The sequence below is a fragment of the Macrotis lagotis genome, chromosome X, assembly GCF_037893015.1.
Source record: "Macrotis lagotis isolate mMagLag1 chromosome X, bilby.v1.9.chrom.fasta, whole genome shotgun sequence".
Classification (NCBI taxonomy): Eukaryota; Metazoa; Chordata; class Mammalia; order Peramelemorphia; family Peramelidae; genus Macrotis; species Macrotis lagotis.
In genome coordinates, this window is record NC_133666.1 from 218,400,455 (window position 1) to 218,420,435 (window position 19,981).

General features: G+C 31.9%; 1 protein-coding gene across 4 annotated transcripts in view; it reads left to right on the forward strand.

Annotated features, from left to right (window-relative positions):
• Positions 1–19,981, forward strand: part of SKIC3 (SKI3 subunit of superkiller complex) — a 110,152-nt gene that overhangs the window by 39,930 nt on the left and 50,241 nt on the right. For all 4 annotated transcript variants that reach the window (XM_074201313.1, XM_074201309.1, XM_074201312.1 and 1 more), the window contains 17 exons: positions 1,720–1,821; positions 3,250–3,389; positions 4,115–4,201; positions 4,288–4,391; positions 4,809–4,935; positions 6,006–6,185; positions 6,465–6,589; positions 7,115–7,368; positions 8,646–8,748; positions 12,748–12,924; positions 13,489–13,633; positions 13,735–13,813; positions 13,901–13,962; positions 14,065–14,121; positions 16,058–16,126; positions 17,417–17,491; positions 18,200–18,341. In XM_074201313.1, the coding sequence (XP_074057414.1) occupies positions 1,720–1,821; positions 3,250–3,389; positions 4,115–4,201; positions 4,288–4,391; positions 4,809–4,935; positions 6,006–6,185; positions 6,465–6,589; positions 7,115–7,368; positions 8,646–8,748; positions 12,748–12,924; positions 13,489–13,633; positions 13,735–13,813; positions 13,901–13,962; positions 14,065–14,121; positions 16,058–16,126; positions 17,417–17,491; positions 18,200–18,341 (2,028 nt within the window). The remainder of the gene's footprint in view (positions 1–1,719; positions 1,822–3,249; positions 3,390–4,114; positions 4,202–4,287; positions 4,392–4,808; positions 4,936–6,005; positions 6,186–6,464; positions 6,590–7,114; positions 7,369–8,645; positions 8,749–12,747; positions 12,925–13,488; positions 13,634–13,734; positions 13,814–13,900; positions 13,963–14,064; positions 14,122–16,057; positions 16,127–17,416; positions 17,492–18,199; positions 18,342–19,981) is intronic.

The window sequence follows — 19,981 nt, forward strand, 5'->3', positions numbered from 1 at the left end:
ATCAAAGAACTTAAAATCTACTTAGAGAGAGAAAAATCTATAAGAAATAATTAGACAACCATTTCAAAGCATCTTACTAGCAAAGTCAAGAGTGGAAACCTATCAGAGGATGCTAAAAAGACTTGTTAAAATGCAATCTCTGATAGACATAGCTGGCCAATCCTGGTCAATCACTTAACATTGTGAGCTTTAGGTAGTTCTCTGTTATAGGTGGTAGCTATCTTCACTGATGAATGAAACTACAGGATCTGGATGCATTGATGCTGTAGCATCATTTGATTATTCTGTAACCAATTTCATATTCTAGAAACTATGAGTTCTGTATATTCAGACATAATAATGAGGATATCTAGTAATACAATAGTCACAATATGTGAAATTAAAATTAGGTTATTAACTTTCTCACAAATAATTATATTAGAAATATCTGAAAACTGGATGCATATAAAAACTTTGATAGTCTTATATAAACCATCAGCTTAAATTTATTTAAATTAACAATACTTGGAAAATTATTTTGGACAGAGTCTAGTTTTTCTCAGTTTTTGGATAAAAAGAAGTTGAGTTTTCCTTTAATTTCTCAACTATTCCTTCATACATTTAAAACATTTTGGCTAAATTTTATTCATAGAACAAAGTAGAAAAGCAAAGGGTTTTGAAAGTATTTTTAAAATTCTGCTTTTGTGCATTTCTCCAATATGATTTCTCTCTGTCAATCATACAGCCTTCCTACTGGATAAGTAATATAACTTATCCAATAAAAGCAGGGACTGTAGGGATTTTGTCTTTGTATTCTTAGTTTGGCCTTGCTCTGCATACAACCCAGTGCTGGACATTTACTTGAATTTTGTCCAACCCTTTGCTTCTCCAGGATATTTTTCTGATATTTTTTTATTCTGCATAGAGAAAAATAAAAGTTAATCATTTTGGAAAAATATCCTTTGAATGTCTGGAAGCCGCTGAACATCCTCAACATTCTCTTTTGTAGTACAACTTAACCTTTTCAATAGATGGAGGTCAGAGAAGTCAAGAAAGCCCCAGAGGAAAACTCAGCAGGAGAAAACAGAGCAGTGCTACAAATATTTTAGAACTAACTGTTGGATGGTTTCACTGTTGTCTCAAGGATTCAGTGTTGTTCAGTAGAAAAATAAAATCTCTGAGGTCAGAAGACCTGGCTTAGACTTCCTCCTTTAACTTAGAACTTGTGTGGCCTTGTACAAAACTTGGGGCTCATTTTTCTCATCTGTAAAATGGGAGCACTGGAATATTTGCCCTTAGAACTAAGTCCCTTCTAATCTTGACCTATGATCCTATGATCTTCTGTATAAATTATGACTTTTTTTGCCAAGCTTAGAATACTCAAAGGTAATTAATTCTCTTTTACTTTTATAATAATTTTTCTATTAATGCTGTGGTACAGACACACACATATGTGTATATATTATATGCATGTATATGATATATATAGATATTTGTGTGTGTGGACAATAATAGCTTTCTCACACACACACATATATATATATATATATATATATGCATATATACATATATATCCATGTTTATTTTGTGTGTGTGTGTGTTGTGTGTAAACCATTATTATGCAATGGTTCAAATTGCTTTAAAATTAATAAGGCTGTTGTTACTGCTATAGACTAGAGTTGCTTGCTGTATAACTCAACCACTAATAATCCTGATTTTATGATTATTGTATTTTTTTAGGGTTAAAACAAAACAATGTCTGTATAATAGGATGGTATCATCTGGCAGAGACCCAAGTGAAAATGCATCATTATAAAGAAGCAATTCTCTCCTGCAATCAAGGTAAGATTGTTACCTTGATTTTTGTTACCTGAAATTGATTGAGATATATACTGGTTGCTTTACTAGTTTGTTTTAAGGGCTATACAAAAGGTAGTATGGTGAAGGATAACAGGGATAGACTTGGAGTAAGGATGACCCAACTCTGAACCTGATCTCTTTAACTTAGATATATGAACATTATTATATTCTTTGATCCTATTTCTTTATTAGTGCAATAATAATTAAAATAGTAATGTTATTGATAGTTAACATTTACATAGCCCTCTTAAGATTTGTAAAGCACTTTTTATATGTTAACTCATTTGAGGTAGGGATAATATTACCTTTCCTACCTACTTCATAGGGCTCTTGTAACAATTGAGATAATCTATGTAAAACACTTTGCAAAATTGAAAGCGCGATATAAATTTCAATTTTGAGAAATATAATTTCTGTGCTTTTCTAGTACTTCATTGTGCTTTTTAGGATGTAGAATTATTTAGGCTTTTTAAGTGTTTGTGATAGAAAAATTAAATATTTAGCCATCATCTAGTAGATTCTCAGGTGCATAATGTGTCAGTAAAGACTGACAGATTCTCCTGAACGGTTTTTTGCACATAGACTTTTGAGAATAGGGTCAGTGAACCTTAGGAGAATATGTTTATGATTCTTATTTGCTCCAAGAGAACAAAGGAAAATCCTAGGGAGATTTGGAGCAGGTGTGACTCAGAGATTGGCATCAGCTGAAATAAGGGAGGGATTGGGGGGGTGAGTCTGGATGCTCTATGCTCTGTCTTTGGACCAGTATAGGTATCTTAATTCTATACTTGTTCATTTGTCTTCTTTTAAGGTACAAGTCATTTTGATTTAGGGTGGAAAGGAGGTGTGGTAAGCCTCAGCTATCTAATTAGTAATCTTTGTCATTATTCTGTGATGCCTAGTTATTGATAAAGAATATAGTGTATTTTGGTATAGCTTTGTCATCATTTCAGGTATTTTCTTATTGGATTGAGGGAAGATTTCATCTTTATCTCTACATTATGATAGTATTGGAAATGTAAGGGAACTTAACATTTAGAGAGGAACTTACATTAGAGAGGTATCTAGTCCTGTTCTTTCATTTTGCAGATAGCAAAAGTTAATATTAGCTAATAGTTAATAAGTTCTCTAAGGTTTACAAAGTGTTTTACAGATGTAATTTCATTTGATCTTCTGAACAACTCTTTCGATGAGTCAGCTAACTTGTTCAAGGTTACATAGTTGGTATTAGAAGCCAGATTCAAACTCACAGCTTCCCGATTCCCGATTGCTTTCCATCTCCAATAACTACACTTTTCATGTATGCTTTATTGGTAATTTATGCTTCTCTTGAAACACACATCTCAGTTTATTCAATGACTTTAAAAACATACATTAGAAATGATTCATTTTTATTTTTACTTTTTCTAGCTCTGAAAATATTAGAAAATCTTGTTGTACCTGGTAGAATCCTTCATCAGAAGAACCTCTGCCTTCGTTTGAAAGCAGAGGCTTTGATAAAGCTTTCAGATCATGACTCTTCAGAAGAAGCAATTGCCACTCTAGAACAGGTATTACAGGGTTTTCCCTAAGCTTTACATGGCTGTCATCTATCAGGTTTTTCCTTCTTTCTCTTTTTAAAAACTTTGCCTTGAAAAGTATATATTCTCAGTACAGTACCAGAGCTTTAGGACTTCTGTTGATTGCAGTTGTCTTGTTTCTGGATTCCTCAAGTCATTTACTTGACATTTCTGTTTAAAAACAGCAATTGTGTATTAATAAATGTGAGTAATTAGTAAATAATACCCAGACAAATGTGCTTTATATAGAACAAGTTTTTTCTTAAGTACATTTTAGAACAAGTTTGGGATTTTGCTGTCTTAATGTTTAAAGAACATATTTTGTATGTACTAAAAAGAATAAAATGATATACTATCAACTCCTTAGAATAAAGATCTATGGGTCTTGTGCCAACTTTGCTTTTATAGCACTTAATATGGTGCCTTTTACCCTTAGTGACTTCTTAACAAATGTTTATTGAATTGAATTTTTTGAATTTTGAAAAATTTTTTTGTATAGTTCTGAAATATTTTAAGTCATTAAAAAGAATGCTTTAGGAGATAACAGGAAGAAACTCAGAATTAACCAGTTACTATTAAACTGTTACACTATAATTTTGTGGGGTTTTTTGTATTTTAGTGTTACCATCCTTTCATTAAATAATAAATTTTGCTGTTGTATGAAAAAAATTAGTAATAAATAACATATAAATTTAAAATTTAAATTTATTTCCTAGGTCTCAGATGCAAATAATATTCCAGAACTTTTAGTTCTCAAAGGTCTTGCTTATCTAAACAAAGGTTTTACTGATGAAACTTCAAAGGCAAGTTTTTAATTAAAATTGAATTTTTAAAAATTGAGAGCCATGGAAATTGTTATATGCAATTAATAGAATATCTCTCTTTATAGATTGTAGAAGAACTTCTTTCCTCTCACCCTAACCTAGCTGCAGTCCATGCCCTGGAGGCACTGATTCATTTTGCCAGAAAGGACTACCCAGAGGCAGAGAAAGGGTAGGGATTCATGAATGACACATGGACCAGTTTAAAAACTTGTACAGTCTCCATGTTTGTATAAATTGATCCTTTCTAAAATTCTTTGCCATTTTGGGGGATAATTTTATTTTATATATTTCTAACATAATTAAAATACTATATTTTAATTTTTTAAATGTCCAATCAAGTTATAAAATGTTCAGTAAGCAAGGATCATGCATATATCTTTATAACCTAGTGCAGAGTGGGTGGCAAAGTATCAGCATGCTTTTAAAGTATTTTCCCCCCCTTTAACAATTATTTTTTCCTGGCATAAATTAATTTTAGAAATAATATATTAGATTTATTAGGCATTCTATGATTTATGCTAACATTAACATGGTGAGTCAGTAATGTCCAAACACATTCTACAACCTCAGTTTTTTCTTTCCTCAGATTTCAGAGAGCTCTTGACAGAGACGCTGAGGTTGCTGATTATTATTACTATCTTGGATTAACATATTGGTTCATGAATGAAGATACAAGAAAAGACAAAACAAAAGCACTTACTCAGTTTTTGAAGGTGACAAAAATACTTACATTTTATATGATACAAATTTCCAATTGATATCAGATATCATTTGCAAACCATTAGACAGACTCTTTATATGTTGTATCTTTCGTGAGTAATTTTTAAAAAATTGATGCCCTTTCTTTATATTCACTTAATTTTGAATCTATTTTCTCCAGTCAAGCCTTCCCTCATAACTAAGATTTAAAAAGAAAAAACACAGTAAAGCAAAGCCAAACAACAGAACAATTATTTCATTTTTTGATAATGCTTTGTTATGACAGTCTTTTTGAAGAAACTAAGTATTAAGAAACGAAAGTGGCTTTTTAAAAAAATTTCACCAAAGGAAATTGGGAATGAATTTTTTTTCTCCCTAAAAATGTAGCTTTTAGAATGTCTCCTCTATTATCATATTGCTGCACTAATCTAATTGACTTAGAACAACAGAATTATAACACTTGAGGTTTTTGGAGATGGTATCTATGCTCTCATTTTAGAGATGGGAAGCTTAGACCCTGAGAGATATTAACTTGCTCATGGTTACACAACTAGTTGGGGCCCAAGCTGAGACTCTTTATTCCTCTCCTAATGATCTTTCTGCTGTCCTATTGAATTCCTTAATTTTTTTTCAGTTAAAATCAAATCCTTCTAGATAGCTTGTTAACACTAAGAAACAGTGCAATCTATTATTTCTTTCCCCCTTTAAAAAAAATTTTATTTCATTTTCCAGTTACAATAAAGTATTAATTTTTTCACAAGCTTTTAAGTTCCACATTTTTCTACTTTCCTCCTTTGTTTTCATGATTTTATAACTTTTAAAATTATTAACTTTTCAACTTACATATGGGAAAACAAATATTGTGTTGACTTTGCTTTTTCTAATTTTTTCTAATTTTTGTAATTTTTTTGTAATTTTTTCTTATTACTGTGTTAATTGTCATTGTTTTAAAATCAGTCCTTCATAAACAGACATTTAGTCAACTATTTTACATTCAATGACATCTCTTTTGCACATATTTTTAAAATTATACTTTTACATATATGTTACTATTTATATATTTCTATGTGTTTTTTATTTAAAGGCTGCAAAATTGGACACATACATGGGTAAAGTTTTCTGCTATTTAGGACATTATTACAGAGAGGTAGTTGGAGATAAGAGCAGAGCCCGAGGTTGTTACAGAAAAGCTTTTGAACTGGATGAAACAGATGAAGAATCTGGAGCTGCTGCAGTTGACTTAAGTGTGGAGCTTGAAGATACAGTATGTTTCCTTTGCCTTTTAACAATTTTCCCCATAGTGCTTTTGGTAAAATTACATACCCTAATTTGAACAGCTGAAGTCTTCATTTTGCTTTAAATTCATTTCATCAGAATATTTTCACCATGACCTTGATGTAGCTACTTATTTTAATAGTATATCAACATAAAAATTTTGTAAAGATTATGAAAACTCTGTTATTTAGTATAGGAATACATTTGAGAGTTTACATATGTATTTTACTTTAAAAATGCTAACCATGACTGATTATTTTTTCATTAGGAAACTGCCTTGGTTATCTTAACAATAGTAACTGAAAAGGCAAGTGCTGGCACAGCCAAATGGGCCTGGCTTAGGAGAGGTCTCTACTATCTGAAAGCTGGTCAGCATTCTCAAGCAGTGGCTGAGTAAGTGGTCTTAAATGTTACCATATTCAGACATTTTAGTAAGGTTTTGTTTTGTAAGTAGCTTCCTTGTGTATTATTGGGGGTGTGGTGGTAGTAGTAAGACTTAATGTCATATGCATAGAAAGCACTTAGTAAATTTTTGTTATGTTCATCACATGAGAATTTTTCTTCACTGTATCTTTCAGTAAGTTGTTTTAAGTGAAAACTCTGCATAGTTGAATCACAAGTTCACTTGTCATTTTGCTTAATGGCAAAACCTTCCTATTAGGTTAGCAAGCTGGAGCATCATCTTACAAAATGGTTGAATTGTGAAGAGGAATCTCTGGAGAAATTTTTGCATTCCTCACATGGTCATTCTAAAGTACATTTAAAGTATTTTTTTTATAGTACATCTCAATATTTTAGTGGATATGAATATATGAGGTTTAGCCAGATTTATAATTTTTAAAATTTAGGTGTTAATATTTTACTTATATTCTCTTTTACTATTTCTTTTATCTGAGACTCTTTCTTACAATAATTTAGTTTACAGGCAGCATTAAGAGCAGACCCAAAGGACTTCAACTGCTGGGAGTCATTGGGAGAGGCCTACTTGAGTAGAGGTGGCTATACTACAGCTCTGAAATCCTTTACAAAAGCCAGTGAGCTGAACCCAGAATCTATATACAGCGTCTTTAAGGTTGCTGCAATACAACAAATCCTAGGCAAATATAAAGAGGCTGTAGCTCAGTATAAGCAGATCATAAAAAAGAAAGAAGATTATGTACCTGCCCTGAAAGGTAAACTTTTCCATTTTAATTGCACCACTAAATTTTGTTGTTTTATTAAAGTTAGAAAGTTAGGCATTGCCTTTACTATGTTCTGACCTGAAAAGAATTTCCATAATCAGCAAATGGAGTGTGCTAGTTTGAAACAAATAATTTTGTATAGCAAAATCATAACTTGATATAGCTGTCCTAAACTGTATTACTTTTATATCTCAATCTCTGCTTTTTTAAGGGAGACACTTCACATATTAGAAGAATTAATATTAAGAACTTTTGCCTCTTCATTATGTTGAGTTAATGTAACAAATAATTTTTCATAGTAGGACATAGACAACTCTGTTTTCTTTTTTCTTTTTTTTTTTTTTGAAAGGCAAATGGGGTTAAGTGGTTTGCCCAAGGCCACACAGCTAGGTAATTATTAAGTGTCTGTCTGAGACCGGATTTGAACCCAGGTACTCCTGACTCCAAGGCCGGTGCTTTATCCACTACGCCACCTAGCCGCCCCGACAACTCTGTTTCTTATGAGTGAAATAAAGTTTCTATCCTGGTCATCCATCAACATTTCAAATGCAACATCTTTAAAATTAATCTTGTTATATATTTTTTTATAGTCATACCTCAAAAATTATAAGACTTGCTATTTTGTAATAAGATTAAGTAGTAGCTTGTCTGTTCATTTATTTTTAAGACCACCAAAGGTATATAATCCAAATTCTTATCAAACTTGAACAGAATATAAAGCAGACTATCTATGTATATATACTCTAGAATTTTGATTTTAGAATAAGTATGACTTTTTTTTAAAGTAAGTCCTCTTTATACTCCCTGTTCTTTTTCTCTTTGTTTCCTTGAATGGAAGACAACCAGATCAGAATTAACTTAGGCTTTGGCTGTCACATCATGTCATTTACTGTAGTGCTGGAAAAGCCTCTTCTTTTGTAGTCTTTCAAATGAAGGTATATATACTAAAGGAAATGTTAAATTAACACACGTGTGTGTGTGTGTGTGTGTGTGTGTATGTATGTACATTCTTGTAATTACTGATGCCATTGCATACATTTACTCACATTGGACATTTTTTTAGTAGGATAATTGGCATCTACAAAATATTTAAAGATCTATTAAGCAGAAATCACGACATTAACTTGAATTTTCTAGAAAAATATATTTAAGGAAAAACTCCTATGAATATGACCAACACAGTGTTCATAATTTCCTGTAAGTCAATAAATTAATGCTACTATTTTATATGAAAACTTTTATTTAAATTCATACTTCTTTGCTTTCAGGCCTTGGTGAGTGTCATCTTATGATGGCAAAAGGAATGTTAACTGATTATCTTGATGGAAAAGCTGTGGACCACGTAGAACAAGCTTTGGATTATTTTACTGGGTGAGTATCACAGATTCCAGTGTGTTGCTTGAGTTCATCTTGCTATTTTTCATTTTTTTTTAAATTTCAGTTAAACTTGAAGTTCAGAAAATAAATTTATGGTTTAAGATGAGACAACAAAATTACTATTTTAACTTGGAACAAAGCAGTAATTCTTTGGTTAGTCTCAGCATAAAATAAAGTACAAGAAAATGCTTTGTTTAAAAAACATTTTAAGAGATTTTAAACTTTCTATCTTGCCCTTAAAAAAAAAACCGGTGCACTTTTTATGGATTCTTGTAGCACTTAATATTTTCCAAAACTGTGAAGCATTTTCTTAATATTTGACTAAGAGATTCAAGAGAGAAACTAAATGGGAAGGCGCTACTTTAGCTTAGTTCTTATTTTTAAAAAGTCCTGTGCCCTGTTCAGAATAAGCACTTAATAAATGTTTAAAAGGACCTCTTAAAAAACAACTCCTTAGTAATCAAATTTAAATATGTATATTTTTGGTTTTAGAATCATCTGATAACTATAGTAATATGTCAGTACTTCAAGGATCTCTGACTATGTCGGTGGAGAGTTCCCACATTGATGAAGATCTCGACCCATCTATAACTTAGTAGATAAATCTTAGAGAGCTGCCTGAAGCTCAGAGAGGTGACTTGCCTATGGTCACACAGCTAGTAAGTGTCAGAAACATGATTTGAACTCAGTTTTCCTGACTATTCACTCTGCCATGATGCCTCTCAAATAATAAATGATAATGTTTTTATTTGTCTGCAGTTTTACTGTGAAGTACTTTCATATGCATTTTCATTAGTAGAGATAGGTTTGATTAATTAACGTTGTTCAATTGTCTTTCATGCCAGAAATAGTTGCATTCAGTTTGAATTCTAGTGTAAAGAGTAATGACATATAACTGGGGTAGCCTGTTAGATACATCCACTAGTTTACATTATTTTTACTCTTACCAAATTAGCAAATTGTAAAATAAATTATACATGCTAAGCATGTTTCTTCACTAATATTTTATTTTCCTCTCATGAACTGCATAGTTGAATTATGGCTTAGAAAGGTGGAACCCTGATTTCTTGAAGAATACTCCAGTGAAACACAGACTCTCTTAACTACATGAGAGAAGTCCTGAGTTTGAAACTAGGGAATGACTGTCTAGCTAAATTCAAAATCATCTTACTGGAAGCTTGACTACCTGATAATTAGTTTTTTAAATTTTAGTAACTCATGAAACCACCAACCAAGATGGTCTAGAATCACAGCATCTAAAATGTGAGAGACTTTAGACTGTTTCCTGAACAATTCCCCTAAATCATAACTGAGGTGTAACATAGTTCCTCCTGAAGTAGCCATTTTTGCTTTTGGATAGCTCTAATTTTTAGGAAGTTTATTCTTACCTCAAGCCTAGATTTTCTTCTTTGCTTTCTTTTAGTCCTGGTTCTGCCTCACATGGTCAGGCAGAAAAAAAATCCATTCCCTCTTTGTGATTAGACTACCTTTCTTGTAATTGAAGGCACTCTTGGGTTCTAGGGTTGTAATTTTTATTGTTAAAGGAAATACTAATCAATATGAAGTTACAGATCCTTAAAAGCAACATATCACATTTTCCATTTTTGAAGAAATATGCATTTTGAAATTTTAAATCTCTGGTGGTAATAGTGCAGTCATTCATTAGTAGCATTCATGCCAGCAGAGTAGCAGTGTTAGTGCTCATTGTACTAGGAACTTTTGAACTATATTCGAGAGTCCATAGAATAGAAATATATCCCTAATAAAGTAAAACATATTTTGACTTCAATTTTGTTAATATTCTACACATAGGAAGAGGAAACTTTGTAAAATAAGGTTTTTTAAATCATGAGGTGAAAATGACTAGAAAAAAGATATTAACTTACATAAGAGTATAAGAATAGGGAATCTCAAAGATTTGGATTATATCTACAGATAGAAATGTTTGATTTCATTGGTTAGTATTTGATTTGTAGATTTAGTAATTTTTATGGAAGACTTTTAAAAAGCCTACATTGAGAGTATAAAACTTTAAGGGCATTTGTTTTTGTGGTTCAGTCATTTTCAGTTGGGTTCAACTTATTCTTGTCAGAGAGACTGGAGTGGTTTGTCATTTCCTTCTCCAGCTCCTTTTACAGATGAGGAAACTGAGGTAAACATCAGGGTAAAGTGACTTGTCCAGGATCACACAGCTATTAAAAGTGTCTGAGGCCAAATTTAAACTCAGGAAGAGGAATATTCCTGACTCTAGTCCTAGCACTTTATCTGTTATGTCACCTAGTTACCTTGAGACATTACTGAGTAGCATGGAACTCATTTTTGCATAGATATAGATATAACTATATATATATATATATATATATATATATATATATATATATATATATATAATGTAAGCATTCATCTTTTACTTTTTATTTGCTTCTTTCCCCTACTTTTACCTCCTCTCCATTCTATTCAAAATTACTTCTTTGAATAAAGACTGTATAAAAAGTTAAAGAATACTTCACCTTGAGACATGTTAATTATTAACCCTAACTTATTAGTTATTTTTGTATCTGCAACAAAGGGATAAATAGTATAAGGGATGGAACCCTTAATGGTTATTTTGAAATTCCTATAGCTGTATTTCTATATTTTTCATTAGCTTAGCAATTTTGGCCTGTTTAGTAGTTATTATAATGCTACAACAGGTAATAGCCTTAATTTTCTGTGGTGGTGATATGTTTCTATATAACATTTAATTTTGTTCTCAGTAGCTTTTTTTCTTGATACTCTAAATTTATTACTGTTAGCATAACAGCTAAAGATATATGTTAGACAGAAATTACTTTGCATAATTCCAAAAGGTATTTTTTATGATTTAAGGAGAAATAGCTCATATGCATATAATACTATGCACTCGTGTGTGTGTGTACACACACACACACACACACACACACACACACACACTGTTTGAGCCTCAAAATATAAATTAGGTCATAGAATTTTAACTTCTTTATATATGAAATCAAGAGTCAGAGAAATGATTAAATTTTGTTTGATATTACACAGGAAGGATTTGGAAGAACTTGGATCCAGATTCAGTTTCTTTTGACATCACATCTAATGCTGTAGAATTTAGACTTTTAAGAGAAGTAAAATTTGAGTCTCTTTGTATTGATATCAAATCTATTAGGCCTCTAAAGAGGATAAGATTTTTATTGCTTCTTCTATTTCTCTTTGTTCTTTGATCTCTTTTTCATATTTGTTATCAATTTTAGAAATTCAGACAAAAGAACTTCTAATCTTTTTTCCTGCTGATCTTCAAAGTAGATTTCTAGTCATGACAGTTATAGCTTGTCTCATTTCTCAGGAAGTCAGTGAAAAATGTCGTTTGGCTGGACTCCATCAGTAGAAAAGGCTATGAAAAATGTTCCATCTGCTTGTCCATCTGCCAATACCATAGATATTTGCAATATCTCATTACCTAGACTCTTGTAGATTAAATTGCCTTGTTTTTATTCACAAATAAGTTTTTCTCAAGAAATGGGGGGTTGAAGATGGAAACAATTGCTTAATTGAGAGAGATTAGTTTTTATCTTTAGCATTTCTGTTTATTTTTTTAATTCTTTTAGAATTAACTAGTAGAAATAACAATAGATAACAGAATTTTTTTCTTGGTCTTTGATATCATGAGTCTAATGTATTTTTTAGCTTTTGTGTCCACCTTTTCCATTCAAGGGAAGTTGTTTTGTGGCACTGTGTAACAATCACTATGTTTCAGTTTACAGTAAAAAATTTAGAGGCAAAATTCTTGTTTACTTCCAAAAATAGAGCCTATCATTAAACTCTTTCCTAAGAATTTCTTTAAAAATCTAATAGTAGAAATAAACTGTCCTGGAAAATCCATTGGTTTGTGCCTGTTAAGCAGATCTGTCTTTTTAAGTGATGAGGAGAGAGGAAAATGATATTTGGGGAAATGTTTTAAAGTAATTGTGTTTTTCCTTTTAGGGCTCTCCAGTATCGATCTGATGTTTCTTGTATTTGGAAGCTCATTGGAGATGCATGTACCATTTTGCATATGGTTTCACCATCTAAAGTAAATGTGAATGTTTTAGGGGTCCTTTTGGGTCAGAAAGAAGGGAAACAAATATTGAAGAAGCAAGAGCTTCTCCATCTAGGAGGAAGGTAATTAATTTTTTGACTTCAATTTTGACTTCAAAATCACCAGATCTGTGATTTTATTGGTTCTGGGAACTGCTGAAGAGTAACTTCACCCTAATTATAAAGATTGGAACCTACTATACAATTTTTTATTCTTAGAGGGTTGCTTTGGGAACTGAGATTAGTCGAAGGCAGTACTTAAACTAGGTCTTCTTAACTTTAAGACCTGCTCTCTTTCCACTGTTGGCTTCTAATTTATACTTCATTTTGAAATATTTTGCTTTTTTATTATTACATTTTGTTTTGACACAATAAACACTTCCCAACAAACATCCAAACAAATCTTCCCCTAAAGTACTAATTGAAAAATAGTTAAGCCAAACTGTAATAGTGTGATTGCAGCAGATGAAGCATTTTACTTTCCCCTTTGTTAACAGCAAGGAAAGTTGTTTTAAGTATATATATACTTGAACTTTGATAGCCAGTCTTAGAAGAAAGTAATTTATCAATAGTGTTGTCACTTAGCAACACTAAGATTTAACTAAACTGCTCTGTTGTTAAAATAAAATCACTTTTATATTTTTGTAGGTGCTATGGCAGAGCATTAAAATTGTTGCCCACAGCTAATACATGGTGTGATCTTGGAATTAATTATTATCGTCAAGCACAGAATCTAGCAGAAGCAGAAAGCTGTGTGAATGAACTTAAAGAGTTATTGGAGAAATCTTTACATGTAAGTTATTTTGACTTTTAGGGGTCAGCTTATTTTATTGTTCTTGACAATTCTAATCCAAGTAATTCCAGGAAATCAAATGTAAGTTTTTGTCTTTCTAGTGTCTGAAAAAAGCAGTGAGACTGGATAGTAATAACCATTTATATTGGAATGCCCTTGGTGTGGTTGCTTGTCACAGTGGTAAGAATTTAGTAATATTCAATCATATTAGAGAATTATTTGTTCATATTCATAAAGCTCACTTAAATCAAAACTCATATTTTTTAGACATTGGAAACTATGCTCTTGCCCAACACTGTTTTATCAAATCAATCCAAACTGAACAAATTGTAAGTGCAATCATCACTTGAGAGTATTCCAGAATTTCAACATTTTTGTTTTCTTGAGAAAAACCATATAGTAAAACAACTTAATTTTCTTTTTTTATGCAGAATGCTATTGCATGGACAAACTTGGGAGTTTTATACCTAGCAAATGAAAATATTGAGGTAAAAATTTCTTTTTATCAGGGGCACCAAGGGGAGTTAAACATTAAAGACTTAGAAGCATTTTCTGTTTATATATCTCATATCAATAATTACTTCATGATATTTGTACATTTTATTGACTAGGTTGGAATATGTTTTCACAGTGGTAACTCTATACCTCTATAGTTATTTTGTATAGCATGGTGTAGAGGAGAGTCATCAAGGGTGATTCACTTAGCTTCTTAGTGTCCCAAACAACTCCTAAGTTAAATATTTCTTAATCCGAAGGGATGCTCTCTAATGATAAAATCAGAGATCTTGGCAAAAACAAAAAATGCCCAGCAAGGTACTTGATAAAGGTTAATTGATAGAATGATACTTCAGTACTTCAGACTTCAGAAGATCTATGATTTCTCTTGGTGCTGATACTTACTTCCTACATAGAAATAGGCCCCATCTTTTTCATAGAATGAGTTGCTTTCTTCAAAATATTTGGCTAATGATAAGCCTTTCTGAACTTGGCTCTCAGATATAGTGAAACACCAGGTCCGCACATAAAATTTCTAGTTAAGCCCTAATAGAACTTATACTTCACTAGTATGACCACTGGCCACTTCTATATTATGAGGCATGAACGTATAACTAATTGTGGAGAATGAATTGAAGCAATGTTGATGCAATGGTCAGCCTTAGACACAATATTGTTGTTCTGTAGATACATTAAAAGTGTTATTTATTAGGGTAGCTTGTAGTGCAGTGGGTAAAGCACTGACCCTGTAGTCAGGAGGACCTGAATACAAATCTGATCTCAGACACTTTGTCCCAAATCTGATCTCAGACACTTGTCCTTTATTAGCTGTGTGACCCTGGCAAGTCACTTAATCCCAATTGCCTCACCAAAATATTTTTTTCCTTTACTATTTCGTAGGAAAAAATCTTCTTCCATTGAAATATGTCTGTATCAAAAATATGTCTTTATTTGTGACAGTTTTATAAATTCTCGTTCATATTGAAATGTAGTTTAGAGAGGGCCTACTGAGATCTTAGTAAAGGGAAGAAGAGAATATTGGAAGAATGCTTTTATAAATTCATACATCTTCAGTTTCAGTTAGCTTTACTTGGATTACTTAGCTCTTGACTTTAGTAGGTGTTAATCCCTCTGCAAAACCACTACTTGATTTGGCATGTTTGAGCTTTTACCCATGAGAAAACCAGAGACTAAAATAACTGGGGTGTTAATCAGTCATATTTGCAAGCTTTCTCACAAATCTCTAGATGGTATTGTGTCTGCACAGAGTCTGCTCTAGCTCATAAACCAGATTGTTAACATTTGCCATTCCACTTAGGTTAGAAGTAAAAGTGTAGATTCATAAATCGCTTTGCCTAAGTAGGGCTGTCCAAAATGTGGCCCTTGGGCCACATATGACCCACAGTGCAATTTTATGTGACCCCCCCCCCCCCCCCCCCCCGTGGATTTACTAAATGCTTTAGTAAACGAAACTGAGCTATCGCAATCTCTCACTAAAATGACAAATCAAAATATGTTGTCTGTTGTTTCAGTAAAACCTTTTAAAAAGTAAGATTTGGACAACCCTGGTCTAAAGTATAAGGTAAAGTAGTCAATGAATGATGGAGAGGGCTAGGACTCTTTCATAATAAAGGCTGGCGCTTTGGGACTTGTGTTCTTTTTGTGACTTAGCCTGAGCATTTATCCCCAAGAACCAAGGTGTCTGTGTATTTTGTATAGAAATCACCTTTAGAGATAGAGAGAACTGTATAAAACAGTGCTTGTTACTGATAAAATTGATTCTGGACAAAGTCAGGGTTCTTTTTTTCCCTAGTATGAATTTGATGTCATGTTTTGCTTAACTCACTACTTCATTTTAACATTATTGTTATTTTTATATTTAGGAAAGTTAAACATAATATTTATTGGTGTTTTTATGCACTTTTATAGCAAGCTCATGAAGCCTTCAAAGTTGCTCAGTCCCTTGATCCATCTTACTTAATGTGTTGGATTGGGCAGGTAAGAGATAAAAATTCCAAATTTATTTTAGAGAATAGATTCATATGTTTAAAAATCTTAATTTTTTATTTAAAAACTTAGATATTTGTATTGTTCATCTTTTAAAAGATATTTTAAAAGCCTACCATCTTATAGCAGAGAAATCTAATCACAAGACAGTTTTGCTCTATTACTATCTTCTTAATTGTATTTGAAGAGCTTTCTTGCAAGAAAAGAAAATTTCTTAAAAACCTTTAAATATTTCAGTAGTATTTCAGTTTTTTTAATTTGATAGAATTTGTGGAGCAAAGGTACTCTGTATTATTGAAGAAAGTGTATTATTTTTCCTCCCTATAGATATGATGGCTCTCTTAACATGTTTCTAAGAAAACTGGCTCAGGAAGGTGATATCATATTAGCATATGGTAGATAAAGTAATAGTAATTCACTAAAACATTTACTATAATGAATTAAAGGAAGAGTTATAAAAAGTAATAAATGAAGTATTACTTCAAAGATTGTTTACAGAGATTATTACCCACTAAAATTAGGATTGAGGAAGTTTATTGACCCCTAAGAAGCAGTCTGACTTCTGACCTTAACATTGACTGCAGTGTGTTTGTTCAAGGTTATCTATGCTCTCTCTTAACTGGTAAAGCCTTAATATGTCACGTTGTCTGTAACAATATAAACATAAAGAACAAACTGGATACTGTATAATTATAATGATGAAGTTTGGTTCCCCAAAAGGAGGAGAAAATGTCCTCCCTTTCCTTCTTTGCATTACTGTTTGGCTTAGTTAATGCGTTGGTTAGTTTTATTGTATTTTTTCTTCCTTTTTTATTTTTATTGCAAGGGATGGTTCTCAGGGGATAAGGGATTAATAAATAACTAAAATTGACTGATATAAAAACAAAACAATATTTTATTTTAAATCTTTTAAAAAACAGATGGGGAAAAATATAAATTGAAAACATTGGTATGTTGAAAGGATGACCTGACCAGAGTCTCTCTGTGAATGCCAGATGGGGGGGCTCTTGTTTGAGAATGGGAAGGAGTGGGTATGGTGGGGACTCAGTTACTGGAGAGTCTCACCTGATACTTTCTTAAAATGTCTGCTTCTAAGTAGACACCCAAGTAGGTTGGGCCATTTGGGTTGGATTGGGTCAGTCTAATCAAGTCAATGATCCATTAGAAATAGTTAAGACTGAATCAGAATTAGCAGATTATCTTGAAGTGTTAGTGAACCTTTATCTCCAGAGACTGGGTAATATGTAGTTAAAAATCTTTTTTTCTTACCTCTTTCTGTAGGCTCTTATTGCAGAGACAGTTGGAAGTTATGACACAATGGATCTCTTTCGGCATACTACTGAACTTAGTATGCACGTAAGAATTAGCATTTTTTTTTTAATTTTGCATTCATTAGTGAAAAAAATCAAGTCTTATGCTTGTTAATAAAATAAGTGATGTAGTTTATTTTAATATAACAAAATATTGGAGGACAAAATGTTGTGTGTTTATTAAACATTTTACCCTAACAGTAACATAACCAATTCTTATTAAATTTGTCTCTAGCTATTAAGATAGTTTGATCTAATAGAGTAGCAACTCTCATATAGAGAGATTTTCATAAAAAAGTGACAAAATTATAAGTCCAAAGACCTTGTTTTATCTTCCTAATTCTTTCTTTTTTTGGGGGGGGGGATGTTGTGAGAGTATACCTGGAACTTAAATTTTGTGATAATATTAATATTGATTAGTAAGCTAATATTACATTGCTGAATTGTAGCTGCAGGAAAGAGAATTCAGCTTCCTGAATGGGGCATTTACTCTATATTCTTCATGATTGCTACTGTACATTCAACTTCATAAATGATTTGACCCATTATAACATTCTAGAAATCAGTATGTGTTTAGGTTTGTTAGATGAAAATTGATAATAAAATTTATTTAAATTTCATAGAGAACTGTTTTCAAAATTTAAATAATTTTCTGGAGTTAATTGAAGTAATTGTTTAACATCATAGTTTTCAATTGTATGATTGTTAATACCATCTCCAGTTAAGTAGAAATCTTATTTTTTTCCCCCAAAAGACAGAGGGAGCAATAGGCTATGCATATTGGGTCTGTACAACACTGCAAGATAGGACAAACAGAGAAACAGAACTGTACCGCTATAATATCCTCCAGATGAATGCCGTTCCAGCAGCACAAGTTGTTTTGAGCAAATATACAGGTATTATAAAGTTATAAGTTATCACTATCAGTATTATTTTTCTTTTGAAGGCACTCAGAAATGATCATGGGACCAGTGTAGACTTGTTATTCTTTTATTGCTTAGTAGACTGTACTGCACAGTGGATAAAATTATTTTTGTAATTGGTTGCAAATGATGGGATGCAATAGCAAGATTCACAGAAAGCATCTTTAAGACAGTTTCAGAATCAGACCGGATAATGGGGGCAATTTGAACTTCTTCCTTTTCCAGCATGGTTTTAATTTTCTTTCTAAGTCTCTATATTTTGAAAATTTTTCATTCCAGGTGGTTTGGAGATTGTGTTTGGTATGGCGACATTTATTAAAAATATGATTGTAATCATCATTACTGTTCATGATGCAATAGTGTATCTATTACATTTTATTCTGTATAAATATATGTTAAATAACTGGAGGATTCTTGAATTGTAAGTTAATTTGTATATTTTAAATATTCTCTTCAAGAATCTGAGTTATACCTATTTGGCTTTGGTAGGGGAGGAAGAATAAACATTTAGACAGCATCTACAATGCTATCAGGCACTGTACTAAAGCATTGTACAAATATTATCTCATTTTATCTTCACAGCAACCTCACAAAATCGGTAGTTATTATCTCCATTTTTACAGTTAAGGGAACTGAGGCAAACAGAGGTTAAGTGATTTATGCAGTGTTACAAGTATGAGGCTGGATATGAAATCTGGTCTTCTTTACTCCAGGACTAGTACTGTTTTCACTTTGCCACTAAACCAGCTAGTTTAATTTTTAATCTTATTTTTTCTGAAGAATTGATAAAAATTATATTTTTATCTAATGGAAAGTAATCCATAACAGTTGTATAATTTACATAATTAGAAAAGATCTTGCAAATCATCTAAATCTAATCCCTTCATTTGATTTTCCAGATAAGTAACCTGATATTTAGGGAGGTTATTATGTTGCCCAAAGTCATACTCTCTGAAATAGGCTTTCCTGTGACTTCTATTTAGTGAAGTTCTATTCAGTCTAGTCTAGGGAATTTCACATAAGAAGCCTTCAAATGTTTGAATACAACATTGATACTACCCCTTAGGCATCTCTTTTCTAAATTAACCGTCCCTAATTCTTCCAGCCTATCTTTTTATTATATAGTTTGGAGTCTTCTCATTCCTGATCTTCCTTATGCATGTGCTTCACTTATCAAAGTCCATTCTAAAAGGTAGTATCTGGAAAAAGACTCTGTCCTCCAGATGTGACCTAACCAGATCAGAGTACAGTGTGATTGTTAGCTCTTGATTGCTCTATATACCAAACTTTTATTCAACCAGATCAAGATGAAGTTAGCCTTTTTTGTTGCTGTTGGTTGTTGTATCACATACTACATGTTCACTCATTTTAAACTTATGGATCTCTTAGAACTTAAATTTTTTCAGAAGAATTACTTGTTTCATCCATCCTTTTACTTATACAGTTGATTTTTTTAAAATGACTGAACTTTATCCCTTTTAGATCTAAACTTTGAACTTAAATCTGCCTGTATTTCTTTGTATCCTTATTGCATTCCATTCATTTTATTAGCTGTCCTCTGCTTTGTGTTATTTTTCAAACTTGATAAAAAGTGTCTTCTGGATATTCATCCA